This window comes from Clupea harengus, unplaced genomic scaffold (genome assembly GCF_900700415.2).
Source record: "Clupea harengus unplaced genomic scaffold, Ch_v2.0.2, whole genome shotgun sequence".
NCBI lineage: Eukaryota > Metazoa > Chordata > Actinopteri > Clupeiformes > Clupeidae > Clupea > Clupea harengus.
The window spans coordinates 1-12,053 of record NW_024880303.1 but is presented as its reverse complement, the minus strand read 5'-3'; the positions used below and the strand labels follow the sequence as shown (position 1 = coordinate 12,053).

Here is a 12,053-nt window from a genome sequence, read left to right as displayed (position 1 = left end):
ACACACACAAACAAACAAAACATTTTTTTTTTTGCAAATAATTTTATTTCTATTGCAGGATTAAGATATGGTGAACACTTACCACAGAACATATGAACATTGCAGAATGAGACAGGAGTGAAAATCAGCAAGTGAATGCCTTAAGAAGAATCACACCATAGTCTGGGGTTTAGACATTCTACTACTGTGAATAGTTATGATGTAGAGAGAGAGAGAGAGAGAGAGAGAAAGAGAGAGAGAGAGAGTATTCAGAGTAAACAGAAAGCATATGTTATTTGTGCCCATTCAAATCATATCTTTACATCATAAATTATATATATCCACAAATAAATCCACAAAATCTCATATATATAGATATATGGGCTAGCCGCTAGTGGAACGGAATCTCCCATTGTATTTTGTCTATAACTTTGATCTTTGACATCAAAAGTAAGGCAGGCTGTGCTTGAATTTAAGTCGGTGTTCTTAACCCCCCCCCCCCCAACCTTGGAGCCTCGGAAGCCCGTGTTAGGATCTGGTCTGGGTTCATATTCCTGCTGCGCAATTATGGCGCATCGTAGATGCGCACTTCTATCGACGTGAGATAGAAAGGCATTTTTGAGCGTCTCGGTAAATATAGACTCTCACACTTTACTGAGATGATCAGAATGGATGTGGGACATCCACACTATCGGATCGGCTAGCTCACCACCAACGTCTTTGTCAAGTTCAACGTTAAGTTAACACTAGAAGGTAAATGGATAGTTCTCACTTTCTTCTGAGTATGTCGTAATGTAAACAGTTAATGTATCAACTCTTTTACGGTAAAATATTCGCTAGTTAGCTTGCCAGCTGCATGCACACATGGTATGGCTTGAATAGCTGTAGAGCTGAGTTAGCTAGCGAGTTAACGGTGTATGTATCTAGTCTACTTCTAAACGTGAATGCAACATTGTCCAAGTGGGTTGGTAAAAGTGAAACTTTCAGTTAGCTGAATTGTTTACTGCGTATGTGTCATCGGTAGCACGTGCTGCAACAGAACACGTTGGTTTTTGTTTATTTGTTCACTCCCTTTCAGAGGGTAAGTTGATAAACACATGTGCAACTCATAGATACATACCGGTATATTGCTAATATATATATATTGTAATATATTTTATAATATATATATACTATATATATAATATCAGCTTTTGTAATAGTGTTCCAAAACATTCATGCCAATAAAGCTTCTCTGAACTAAATAATGTAGAATTAAAAAAAAGTGTGTTGTGAAAGTTTGTTTGTTTTTTAAAACGTGGAGAAGTTCGGGTGTAAGATAGTATCTGCGACGTGCTTATGCTTGCTTAGATATTTAAATGGCAATGAGACTTGCAATAAGTCAGCTGACTTCCACTCCAGCTCCGAGTGGCGTTGTTGTTCTTAGGGCCGTTATATGGTACTCCGTACTTCACGATTTCGGACACATGGGAAGGGCCAACACATAGATGGAACGCCCTGGAACGCCCTCTCCGTCGTCTCCGGGGCCCTCGGAGAGCTCTCCCGTGCACCGTTGAAATTCCTGTCGGTCCGTCATGCCGTGCTGTACAGCGACGGATACCCCTTGGCCGTGATTGGTCCGTTACGACATAATTTCCAAAGGACATCATTTCCGGAATCTCACATTTCTGGACCTCGCGTTTCCTGTTTCATTCCCTATATATCACAATACCGCCATGTTTAAAATCCACAAAAAAACTTAAGAAGATGGAGATCACGAACATAGACATATATATATATATATATATCATATCATATATATGTCTATGATCACGAACATCGAAGAGCGCATTGCGAAAGCGGTCCGGAAATATCCTCACCTCTATAACACATCACTAAAAGATTACAAAGATGCGCGAATGACTGCCAATTCTGCAGCGGTAGAGCTGGACACTAAAGACTGCGACTGTTTCCTGTTTCATTCCCTATATATCACAATACCGCCATATTTAAAACCCACATGAGCGCCAGCATCTGACAGAGTAGGTGCCAGAGCCCGGCAGGAGCAGACAGCAATTAAAATATTTTGTCCAAACAACCTTTGGACATATTCATTCATATCATATCATGGGACATATCCAACAGCCTCATTAGAATCTGCATCGACTATGATGCCATCTGACAGAAATATCTCCATACAGTTAATTTCTTTTAAACTTGCTTTATGATGCATTTGCCGCCTGTTATCACGTTGTGACAGCTAGGATACAAACAAATTCCTGCAACAGGAAGAAGGCTGTTATCCTAAATGTGAAGTTATTTTATTCTCAAAAAACGCCCGACAGCAAGTAAAATATTTAGTCGCTCACACAAACAAGCCCCGTTAAACTCACAAGCGCGCACAAGAGGGAGATAAGCATATTGAAATAAAATTATTCACATTGCAAGATCGGAATGAAATGGCCTACACATTACACACGCTAGGCATCTGTATATGCCTAAATAAAACTCACGTTATATGCTACACCAGAAGAGGCACGAATAAAACAAGTCTTACCATTGAAGTTTTTTTCTTGAAATGTAGGCTAAGTACATGGCCACATTCGTTATAAAACTATCTACATAGTCCAACCATCGAGGTTTAATCCATGTTGTTGTGGAGAAAGAAGACGGCATCAATCATATTTCATTAAAGCTTCACACTTCTTACATTGGACATATCAAACAGCCTCATTAGAATCCGCATGACTTCCGACAGAAATATCTCCATACAGTACATTTCCCCTCATTAAGTGTCGTTTTAAACTCTCCAGATGACAGTTTCTTTTTTTTTTTTTTAAACGTTAAGTGCACAAAGTGATTTAATTTACTCTCAAAAACGAACTTCTGCATTATATGAAGCAAACATGTTCCAGTGTTGGGAAAGTTCACTTTCTACATGAACTAGTTCAGTTCATAGTTCACAAATTTTAGAATGAACTAGTTCAGTTCATAGTTTATAATTCAAAATTTAGAACTAAGTTCACAGCTCCAAAAAATGGAGTTCTTTTTTTCAATATGCTGCGAGTTATAATTTTTCTGCAATACCGCTCTCGGCCTCTACGCAACTCGGCGCACACACATTGTACTTGCTTAAAACACACAGCTGTCACGCGGCTATTACCGGACCAATATCTTTCAAACTCGGTGATATTATTCACAACTCATTTGTCCTTCATTCTATCAAATATGATTAAACGGCATATGCACCCGTGAGGCAAGGGAGTAGAGTTTTGTTCAGTTATCTCTCTAGACTGATTACTGACCAACCTTCCACCTTTGAATAATGTAACTTATAAACACTTAGTTTTAAAGCCCTGTGGCCGTCATTAAAATATGTGTCAATAAACGAACTCCTCCATTGTGTGAAGCAGACAAGTTGACTTTACTACTTATTAAGATGTTTTAAATATGGAATGCTTTATGTCTCTCAATTTGCCAAGATGCTGATTATGGATTATCCGTGTGCTCTGCCCTGCTATTGTTTCTAACAATACAATATTTCTTTGTTTGAGTGTGGTTGTTTAGTGCGATGGGGTATATTATCGTTACTGTCTATAAAGGAAGACATTGCAACAGGAAAATCTCCTGCTCATCTCCATTTGCCCCCACCTGTCACGTCTCTGCGACCCACCAGTTGGGCTCTCCCCACACTTCGAGAAACGCTGTGGTAGGGGGAAATTGACAGGGTGGTTGCAATAATAATAAAAAAATATTATTATTTTAGTAATTGATACACATGAAGTTTAGTTTAAGGCAAAGGGTAGTGATGGATAAAGTTTTCTATAAAAAACAAGTGAAGTCTTTCATTCTCACTTTCCACTCTAAAACTATGAACTGAACTGAACTATGAACTGGTTCAGAATTTAAATGGTGAACTATGAACGTGAACTATTCATGTTTACTTGTTTGAACTGAACTTTGAACTGGTTCATGAGAGGTGTGAACTTGTACAACACTGTCAGCTTGTCGGTCTTGACGTTCAGATGCTGTGCCTAAACTAGCTATAGCCTACCATCTTCTCGTCACATGATAAAATAGAGACTTGACATTGGACCACAACATACATATTACCCAGCAATCATCATTGCAAATCTGAATATGACAAAAATACCAAAGAAAATAAGAACGTATTCATTTCAGGGAATCGTTTTTTAATAGTTTTAATATTGTATATAAGAAAAGCATATAATTTTGTTATAGAGTGCTACTATTTTCCCCACAAATAATACCTACCATGATAGAGATAAGTTTGCCCTTTCAGGTGGTTATAAACCATTAAACACACTTTTTAATCTAATATCATGTGACTACACCTGCTGCACTTATCGTCTGACAAGTGACAGCTGGTAGGTGGGGGCACACGTGCGATGAGAGTCGGGAGATAAACAATGAAGATTTCTAACTTACAAAGACGTAACAAAGCAACGTGTTTTCGACAAAAAACCGCTTCTCCACCTACTGTTCTGGCGGTGAATTGTTTTCAGCCCCCCCAGCCTTTGGAGAACCATAAAGGCAACAGAAATGCTAATTAATCCGTCCTATCCGGCGGCACGCCCATCCGTAACGGAGTCTGAGTACCATACTGGCACCTTTATTGGGAATGACCAATACAGCACATTTGGTTTCGCAATTACAGTTTCAGTTTTATTTCACTGACTACGTTGTTACCCAGACACAATTTTGACTGACACCCCTCTTTCAGTAATCATGGTGAACCAGCGAGCGGAGACCGGCTGGCAGGACAGCAAGTGTGACTCCAGCGGAGCGAGCAATAGCGGGGAGAGCTCCAGGGACAGCTCTCGGAGCTCCACGCCGGTGCTGGATGCCGACCGAACCGATAGGCTCAGGGATAAGATGAGACGGCGGATTGAATCCGGGGACCGCTGGTTCTCTCTGGAGTTCTTCCCTCCTCGCACCGCCAGCGGAGCTGTTAATTTGATCTCGAGGTAAATGCAGCAAATTGCAAAGTCACTGTGCTCTGTTTGATGTGTGGATGATTTGTAACGGTTTCTAAAACTTAAACTTTCTTAAGCTATTTTCTTCGCATCGCATCAATGCACGTCTATAGGTACTTATTATGCATATAGTATTGTTTACATATTCGCACAGTTACATGTAGAATTGTAAATGTGGCTATAGATGGCTTACTGTGAGTGATCTCGGTTCCTCTGGTGTGCGTGGTGGCGCGTTAAATCAGGTTCGACCGCATGGGCTCCGGTGGTCCTCTCTTTATCGACATCACATGGCACCCGGCGGGCGACCCCGGCTCCGACAAAGAGACGTCCTCCATGATGATCGCCAGCACTGCGGTGAACTACTGCGGACTGGAGACCCTCCTGCACCTGACCTGCTGCAACCAGACCCAAGACGCCATCACCGGCTACCTGAAGAAAGCCAAGCGCCTCGGCCTCAAGAACATTATGGCCCTCAGGGGAGGTGAGGGTGGAGCTGTGTCTTTAACTCTCTCAGATTGAAATGGAAATAAAATGTCAGATTCTCCCAAAGTGTAAGAGAAAGAAACATTATTAATCTCTCATCTGAATAGTTTTCCCTAAACACAGTCTTGACCTTCCAGTGGGTTAGAGGGGGAGAAAGTAGTTAATCTTCATGGAGCAGATTAGAAGAGAGCTGGGGTTGTCTGCCCAATATAGTGGACCTTAATCTGGGGGTGATATGAAATAAATAAATAAAATGAAGTAGACTCTTTTGTGACCTGGCAAGTACGTCCCTGTTGAGTATCCTTTGACCGCAGTAGTGCCTCAGTAAGTGTATTTAAATGTTTGTTTCCAATCCTGGACAGACCCCGTGGGCAGTGACTGGGAGGAGGACGAGAAGGGCTTCAACTACGCCACTGACCTGGTCAAACACGTCCGCTGCGAATTTGACGACTATTTTGACGTCTGCGTCGCTGGTAAGCTTCAAACGGTGTATCTCAAACAGTCTTTTGGTGTTCACGAGTGGCTTTAGAGCCGAGTTGGTAATCTGAGGTTTTTCGGACCTACTACAGCACGCATGTGACAACCTTGACATTGTCTCATTGATGCACTATTTTTTGCTGTTAAATTGATAGTCCATACCAACTACAACAGCCACAAGGGACTTTTTTTTTTTCAAGGACTCAAGCACCAGCTGAAATATTATCCCTTTTATTAATGGATTTATAGATCGTTTTAATCAGAGGAAATGACTGTCCTCATGGTGTTGCTAGGTTACCCCACTGGCCACCCTGAGGCAGAGAGCTACGCTGCTGACCTCCGTCACCTGAAGGAGAAGGTGGACGCCGGGGCAGACTTCATCATCACGCAGCTCTTCTTCCGCGCTGAGACCTTCCTCACATTCCTCAAGGACTGCAGGGCCATCGGCATCACCTGTCCCATACTGCCCGGCATCTTCCCCATACAGGTGCGCTAATGCGCTAACTTCCAGGGCTAGAAAAGCTGTATGCTTCGACAAGAACAGATTTGGGTTTATTTGTCGGGGAGCATGTACAAAGCACATTGATCTCAGCTGAAACAATGTGCTTTGTATCAGATTTATGGTGCGTTCCATTTACCTCAGAAGTTGGAACTCCAACCTGGGAATGACATCATCACACCCTAGTTGACCACGTTCCAGTAACAAATCGGAAAACAAATGCAATTCCAATTGTTGTTGGTAGTTGTTATCAGACGTTAGCAATACCAGTTACCAGTGCATTATGTGGTATTTTGTGCGTATAAACACCATAGAAACATGCACTCTGAGATTCTTTTGAATGAAGAGTGCATTACAAATAAAATTAATTATTATTATTATTATTATTATGTCCACAGATATAAGTTGGACAGTACTGTGTGTACGGCTGATTTAATGACACACAAATAACACAGAAGTGCTAATAAAGTTGATGTGCACTGGCAGCCATCTTGGATTCTGAAGTCAGGGTTGGTGAGGTCTGTCCTTTCTTCAGAGGGCGTTCCTGTTGAAACTTCCGACTTGGAACTTGGAAAATCCGACTTCTGAGTTCAACTTGAGCGCACCTTTAACTATCAGCAAATTAATGTCTGCAATCATGACTTTTTATTTTAATGTTTATTTTTAGAGGGTTTTAGAGGGTTTTTTCTTTATTTAGATAGGACATTCCCTTGTAGCGATTACAGAAAGTTCTTTGGTTCCATATTTTATTTCTCTGGAATTCTGTGTCGGAAGGGTTACCAGTCTCTACGGCAACTGGTGAAGCTCTCCAAGCTGGAGGTTCCGGAGGAGATCATGGAGGTGATCGAGCCGATCAAGGACAACGACGCGGCGATCCGTAACTTCGGCATCCAACAGGCGGTGGAGATGTGCCGAGTGCTGCTGGACAGCGGGGATGTGCCTGGCCTGCACTTCTACACCCTCAACCGAGAGGTGGCCACCATGGAGGTGCTGAGACAGCTGGGCCTGTGGGTGGAGGACCCAAGGTACAGTACTCCAACACTGACATATATGACATCACAGTACAATACTCCAACACTGACATATATGACATCACAGTACAGTACTCCAACACTGACATATATGACATCACAGTACAGTACTCCAACACTGACATATATGACATCACAGTACAGTACTCCAACACTGACATATATGACATCACAGTACAGTACTCCAACACTGACATATATGACATCACAGTACAGTACTCCCAACACTCCACACACATCACAGTACAATACTCCAACACTGACATATATGACATCACAGTACAGTACTCCAACACTGACATATATGACATCACAATACAGTACTCCAACACTGACATATATGACATCACAGTACAGTACTCCAACGCTGACATATATGACATCACAGTACAGTACTCCCAACACTGACAAATATGACATCACAGTACAATACTCCAACACTGACATATATGACATCACAGTACAGTACTCCCAACACTCCACACACATCACAATACAGTACTCCAACACTGACATATATGACATCACAGTACAGTACTCCAACGCTGACATATATGACATCACAGTACAGTACTCCCAACATTCCATGTCCAGTTTTTGCATTAGCCATATGTTAGTACTTACTCGTAAACATAATGCAGCACAATAATGCAATCTACTCCCAAGTGGCTTGGATAAACATGAATTGTTTTGTGTGTGTGTGTGTTTCCAGACGACCGCTACCGTGGGCAGTAAGCGCCAACCCCAAGCGGAAGGTGGAGGACGTGCGGCCCATCTTCTGGGCATCCAGACCCAAGAGCTACATCTACAGAACCCAGGACTGGGACGAGTTCCCCAACGGACGATGGTACGCAACCTGTCTGTCTGTCTGTCTGTCTGTCTCATTGTCTATCTGTCTGTCTGTCTTTCTGTTGTTTACATGTTTGTTTGTTTGTTTGTTTGTTTGTTTGTTTATTTGTTTGCTTATTGTATCCTCAAGGTTTATGATTTTGCCACATCACCATGCTGAGATACAGTGGAGGACACTATCCTTGGTCAGAATTTCTGTTCCTGTGTAGAGTTAAGCGAGAAGAAGATAAACTGATCCACAAAAGGCATAAAGTTAAAAATGAAACATTCTTTTCTACATTTTAAAGTGGCATTATCCAGTAATTGTACTTCAGAGTTAGGGTTAGGATAAGCAGTTTTACCTTAAAATAACAGTTTTTACAAAATTGGGGCGCTACAATGACTTTTCATCTGGAGAATCGCTTCCGCGCCGTTGCCATACCAGGGTCCGTAGGCATATTACTGGGTTATGTAGGTTTGGCTGAAGCCGCCCGGTTTCTACTGTCTGCCGAACTAATAAGTAGCTTATTTGCCGTCTTGCTTTGTCTTGTGTTGCACTTGCTTGATGTTTGACAGTGTTAGGACAGTTGTTGACTAACTAGTTTGTCATAGTGTCAAAGTAAGCACATTTCAAGAGGTTTTGCTAGTTTTAGCCGCTAGCATCTCATTAGCGATTAGCAATCGTTCTGTTCATTTTAAGCAAAATTACTGTATGTATTTATGTTAGTGTGAAACAAAGGAAAGGAGCACCGTGCAAAAGTTTGAGCTCATAACTTATAACCAAAGGCTCAGACCTTCATTAGCTTGTTGGGGCTATGGCTTGTTCAATTCAATTCAATTCAATTTTATTTATATAGCGTCAAAACCTCTCTCTCTCTCTCTCATATTAGGGGGAACTCGTCGTCCCCAGCCTTTGGCGAGCTGAATGATTACTACCTGTTCTACCTGAAGAGTAAATCAGCCAAGGAAGCGCTGCTGCAGATGTGGGGGGAGGAGCTAACGAGTGAGGATAGCGTGTTTGAGATCTTCACCAACTACATCATGTCTGAGCCCAACCGCAACGGGCACAAGGTGACTGGAGCTTTCTCTCTCTCTCTTTCTCTCTCTCTCTTTCTCTCTCTCTGCCTCCTCTCTTTTTCTCTCCCTCTCTCTCGCTCTCTCTTTTTCTCTCCCTCTCTCTTTTTCTCTCTCCCTCTCTCTCTCTCTCTCTCTCTCTTTTTCTCTCTCTCTCTGTTTCTCTCTCTCTCTGTATATATTTTAGAAATTAGTGCTTTATCCGTAGCATATAAGGAATGGGCATACACACGGTATTAACACACGCCAAGTTCATGCAGTGGGAAATGCTAAGCTGTTTTACGGTGTGGAACCAACCCAGGTTGTGGATGTAACGCCACGTTGAAACCCTTAGAGTTGTCATTTCTCCTCATCAACCTGTGCGTGTGTGTGTGTGTGTGTGTGTGTGTGTTTGATCACGTGTGCGTCTCCCCATAGGTGATGTGTCTGCCCTGGAACGATGACCCACTGGCCCCCGAGACGAACCTGCTGAAGAACGAGCTGGAGAAGGTGAACCGGCGCGGCGTCCTCACCATCAACTCCCAGCCCAGCATCAACGGCAAGCCCTCGTCCGACCCCATCACGGGCTGGGGTCCGCCGGGGGGCTACGTCTTTCAGAAGGTGGGGGCCCTATCTGTGACGTGTCACCCCAGTCATGTGACTGGGACTTTGTCCGTGCGGGCTGTTGACATTACGCTGTAAATTACGGGATTTTATCCAACGTGATGGATTGAATTATCAAAGGAGAGAACCCACACCTAACAATTCAGTTTGTGTGTCATTAGAACCCCGGTTTAGCCACAGCACAGTGTCGAAAATGCAGTTCTCCCCTATTCTCCATTCATACTCAATTCAGAATACGTTTCTTCACACCTTCATATCTTACGGGGGATGTGATATCAGAATACGTTTCTTCACACCTTCATATCTTGTGGGGGATGTGAAAGCCACTCGGTGCATGAGTTCATCTTATATTTCCCCTCCCCCCTTTTGATGTGGGCACATGTAGTAAAACTTTTCATTCGAATGCTGCTGTAGCAGTATGCCCTTTCACCTACTTCTTTATTTAGTTTTAGGGGTGTCCGTCACCCTCTAGCTGTAAACATCATGTCATTAAAGTCGTGACCGTATTCCAAGAGGTGCATGAAAGGGATATGTTGGTGTTGAATCTGTGTCAGTGTGTGTAAAGGTGAGATCTATTCCTAGAAACGCAACCTTAGACAAGGCCAACCTTATCTGCAGCTGAACCTTGTTGAGGTGGTGTGACTCGCATAGGTGGAGCTTTGTGTTGACATGTCTTGCATGGGTGGAGCTTCCACTGCTTATATTGTGTTTGTCACTCTACAGTATGGCATTTCAGGAGCAATGGCATCTATAGCCAAAGCAATGCTGTATACAATCTTATTCACATACGGTCTTAATATCATTGATAAATGATAATAATAGTGTTCATCTGGAGTGTTGAGTATGACTGACTGACTGAAGTGAACCCCCTGTGTTCTGTGTGTGTGTGTGTGTGTGTGTGTGTGTGTGTGTGTGTGTGTGTGTAGGCTTACCTGGAGTTCTTCACATCCAGTGAGAATGTGACCGCTCTCCTCAAGGTGCTCAAGAAGTACGAGCCCCGCGTCAACTATCACATTGTCAACGTTCAGGTGAGCCTCACCAAAGACTCCCAAATCACACAACCCCATACACACACACAACCAACCCCATACACACACACACACACACACACACACACACACACACACACACACACACACACACACACACACAACCAATCCCACACACACACACACAACCAACCCCACACACACACACACAAACACACACCCCACACACAACCCCCCCCATACACACACACACACACACACACACAACCAACCCCACACACACACACACAACCAACCCCCACACACACACACACACACAACCCCATACACACACACACACACCCCACACACAACCCCCCCACACACACACACACACAAACCACACTATACACACACACACACACACAACCCCATACACACACACACACACAACCCCATACACACACAACCCCACACACACACAACCCCCATGCAGGTCAGTTCACTGGAACAGAATCATTAGTAATCATAATCATTAGTCTCTCACCACTTACCTCACACACACACTGTGTTCTTCCACATGGATGGTGTGACTGTTTGCTGACCTGTGTGTGTGTGTGTTTATGTGTGTGTGTGTGTTTGCAGGGGAGGAACATCACAAATGCCCACGACATGCAGCCCAACGCTGTGACATGGGGCATCTTCCCTGGCAGGGAGATCGTCCAGCCCACCGTGGTGGACCCAGTCAGCTTCATGTTCTGGAAGGTGAGCGCTTACACTGTGACCTGTCATATGTTCTCTGCGCTGATTGGACGTTACTCCAGCATCGGGCGTTGCTTTTGTGCCTGGGCGGGATGGACAGAAGCACATTCTCACTGAACATCCAGCAGTATTCAGTTCATGGGTGGTATTAATAAGAGATCGATGTTTCCAGTTTTAGAATGACAGTGGATACATACGTATGCACACACGTACGCACGCGCCACCACACACACACACACACACACACACACACACACACGTGTATACATACAAAAATTCATTTTCTACCACTTCACCGACGAAGAGTTTGCTTAACAGCCTTCATCCATGAGTGTGTCCCACACATGTCGTCTGTCGTGTCCCTCTTGTGTGC

At 43.3% G+C, this 12,053-nt stretch overlaps 1 protein-coding gene across 1 annotated transcript; it reads left to right on the top strand.

The window, feature by feature from the left end:
• The first annotated feature begins 557 nt into the window (after nucleotides 1–557).
• On the top strand, nucleotides 558–11,911 carry mthfr (methylenetetrahydrofolate reductase (NAD(P)H)). The gene is made up of 11 exons (XM_042706516.1): nucleotides 558–732; nucleotides 4,703–4,946; nucleotides 5,198–5,436; nucleotides 5,801–5,911; nucleotides 6,209–6,402; nucleotides 7,189–7,439; nucleotides 8,158–8,292; nucleotides 9,164–9,344; nucleotides 9,765–9,947; nucleotides 10,877–10,978; nucleotides 11,564–11,911. Exons 2-11 carry the CDS (start codon nucleotides 4,708–4,710, stop codon nucleotides 11,795–11,797), a joined length of 1,869 nt encoding a protein of 622 aa, XP_042562450.1. The 5' UTR covers nucleotides 558–732; nucleotides 4,703–4,707; the 3' UTR covers nucleotides 11,798–11,911.
• Nucleotides 11,912–12,053: the final 142 nt, after the last annotated feature.